This window comes from Lactuca virosa, chromosome 2, assembly GCF_052849685.1.
Source record: "Lactuca virosa cultivar CGN04683 chromosome 2, Lactuca_virosa_CGN04683_v6, whole genome shotgun sequence".
Lineage (NCBI taxonomy): Eukaryota > Viridiplantae > Streptophyta > Magnoliopsida > Asterales > Asteraceae > Lactuca > Lactuca virosa.
In genome coordinates, this window is record NC_136427.1 from 10,758,455 (window position 1) to 10,761,300 (window position 2,846).

Consider the following 2,846-nt stretch of genomic DNA (forward strand, 5'->3'; position numbering starts at 1 on the left):
ATGTCTCCATACCTCATTGTTTTTGGAAAGCTATGTAGATTACCCGTTGAGTTGGAGCATAGAGCCTATTGGGCGATCAAGCAGTTCAACATGGATCTAAGTGAATCGGGAAAGAAGAGGAAGTTGGACATACAAGAACTTGAGGAGATCCGTCATGAAGCCTATGAGAATGAGGTTCTTTACAAAGAAAGGACCAAAGCATACCATGACAAGATGATTACACGCAAGGTATTTCAAAAAGGTCAAAAGGTACTACTTTACCATTCTCGTTTTAAATTCATTCCTGGTAAATTAAGGTCCCGTTGGGTGGGACCATTTGTTGTAACTAATGTTTTCGAGCATGGTGCAATAGAAATCACAAGTGAAAAAACCGGGAAGATCTTTAAGGTAAATGGTCATCGATTGAAGCCTTATTATGAAGGATTTCAAGTCAAAAATGAAGAAGTGGAGGAAGTAATGGACCCAAAGTACCAAGATTGACAAATAGATGGGGTCCAAGTCGAGCCAACGACATTAAAAAGGGCGGCTAACCGGGAGTCAACCCGGGGGTATTTTTGTCATTTCTTAATTTTTCATCGTATTTTCTTCGTTTTCAAGTTTCCAAATTGTTTTTCATGCTTAAAGAGGGTAAAATATCATTTTCCGGGCAATAGTGGAGTAGCAGGTTGCAATTTCTAAAAGTGAAAAAGTCAAAATTTTTGGCCTTTACAGAGATTTACATGGCCGTGTAAACTTATGCTTATGGTTTACACGGGACGTGTAAACGACCAGCCACCGCAGTTAAAACTCAGCATTTACACGGCCGTGTAAATTTTGCCCTTCTGTTTACACGGGCCGTGTAAACGTAAAATCAGAGCTGGACGATTTTAAAGGCTAAAATCGATTTCTTTTGTTCATTCTCTTCACAAGACCTGCGATTTCTATTATCCCTTCTGCCCTCTACGAAAAAACCCTTAAAAACACTCCATCTTCCTCAATTTTGCTCCAAAAAATCAAGCTCCAAGGTATGAAATTCTTCTCTTTTCTTCATCTTCTTTGTCTTGCATCTCAAATTCACCCTCTCATGGCCGATTTTGGGGGTTTTGAGCAAACCCTAGAATTTTTGGGTCTCCAAATTTCGACCTAATGCTTGTAATTTCTTATAGGATAAGCTTGGGGAAAGCTTGGGGAAGCATTGGACATCATCCTACCACCATTTTCAAGCACAAATTGGTATAATTGTTCCAAACTCTTAACTTGTGCATATAGTTATATTTTGGGGTGATTTTGGGTGATTTTGGTGATATTGCTAGTTTTTTTGCATACTCTTGAGTTTAAATTGTCCTACATTGTGGGCAAAACTTTTTTTAATTCAATTGGACAATGGCTTCCCGTGGAAAAAGGGCTAGAATTGGGACCTCACATATGGGTGATCAAGAGACCAATGATGAACAAGACCAACAATTCATGGAAAACCCCTATGAATTTGGTCTTATTTTTTAGTCCAATCAACAAGAGATGTTGTATGCAACCCTTATTCAAAGGGTAAAAGGGGCACAAAAATTTGTGGATATCCAAGCCCTCAAGGACCTACATATCTATAAAGGTGTCCACAAGCACTTTAAGAACATTATTGGGAAGGGTTATTGAATCTCCATGCTGTAAGCTATCAAACCCCTATGTTGGAATTCTTGTCATCCATCACTTTCGATTACCAAACACACATCCTCACCTTCCGTTTGCTCAATCAATCCCATAGAATTCATGCTGATACTCTCTGTGATATTATTGGTGCCCCAAAAGCGAAAAGAGATGTATATACAGCAAAGGGAAGAAGAAATGTTGTATTTGAGCAAGACTGTGGAAGGTTTTGGAGAAGTATCTCTTGTGAAGATGAGTTTCAGTCAGGCACAGCAAAAGCTTCTAGCATTATTCATCCGGTTCTGAAGGTCACCCACCGGATTATTGCTTCTCTCTTATTTCCTCAAGAAGAGATTAGCAAGGCGAACAAAAAAGAATTAGAAGTTTTATGATGCATGATTAACAAGCCTGAGGAAGTCCCTCACTTTGGATGTTGGGTAATTCAGAAAATGCTCAGAAACTCCTTGAGCAATTGTGGTCAGCTTCATTGTGGAGGCATGGTTTCTATTATAGCTGAACATCTTGGCCTCCATCTACCCAACAATCCAACCAATATAATTTCGAGCCGTACTCGTTTATCACTTGAGGTTTTGGAAATCATGCATCTTTTCCACCGCAATCCCAATGGGGATGTTTATTGGACCGTCGATGGCAAAGAATATCTACGCATCGACAGCCGAAATAAGAAGATATTAGTCTTGGCCAATGACATCCCATCTACACATTGGCATCTCCAATCCAACTTGGGTGTTACTGTAACTCGTAGACCTCCAACCATCACTCCTACCCCTCCTGCTCAACCTGCAACTGCAGGTGCTTCCAGCTCATCTCGCCCCATTCCTTTCCCCGAACACAACCTTTACATGGGCGAGTTTACACGTTTAGACCATCACTATACGAGCCTCCAGCAAGAAGTAGGAGAGATTTACACGGGTGTTGCTGAAATCACTTCCGAATTTCAGGACTACCGTAACCTTCAAGAAGAGCGTTGGGCCCAACAAGAGCTGCGTTGGGCTGAGCAGGATCAGCGATGGGTAGCTCAAGAGCAGCATAACCGCAATATCCATCACTTACTGAGTGATATCCACCGAGTACTTGTCCTTCCCACGCAGCAGCAGTCATCATCATCCCAACCTCAGTGGCCTCGATTTTATCCTACTGATTACCCTTCACAGTTCCCACCATATCCTCCACCACCCGGTCCTCAATAGGCCGGCTATGCCTCT

General features: G+C 41.6%; 1 protein-coding gene across 1 annotated transcript; it reads left to right on the forward strand.

Annotated features, from left to right (window-relative positions):
- On the forward strand, nucleotides 1-480 carry LOC145157233 (uncharacterized). The gene has a single exon (XM_079076302.1). The coding sequence runs from the start codon at nucleotides 1-3 to the stop codon at nucleotides 478-480; it is 480 nt and encodes a 159-aa protein (XP_078932428.1).
- The last annotated feature ends 2,366 nt before the right edge of the window (nucleotides 481-2,846 follow it).

Bases quoted from the DNA above. Each gene is read 5' to 3' on its own strand.
- LOC145157233 (XM_079076302.1), top strand. From the start codon at position 1: ATGTCTCCATACCTCATTGTTTTTGGAAAGCTATGTAGATTACCCGTT.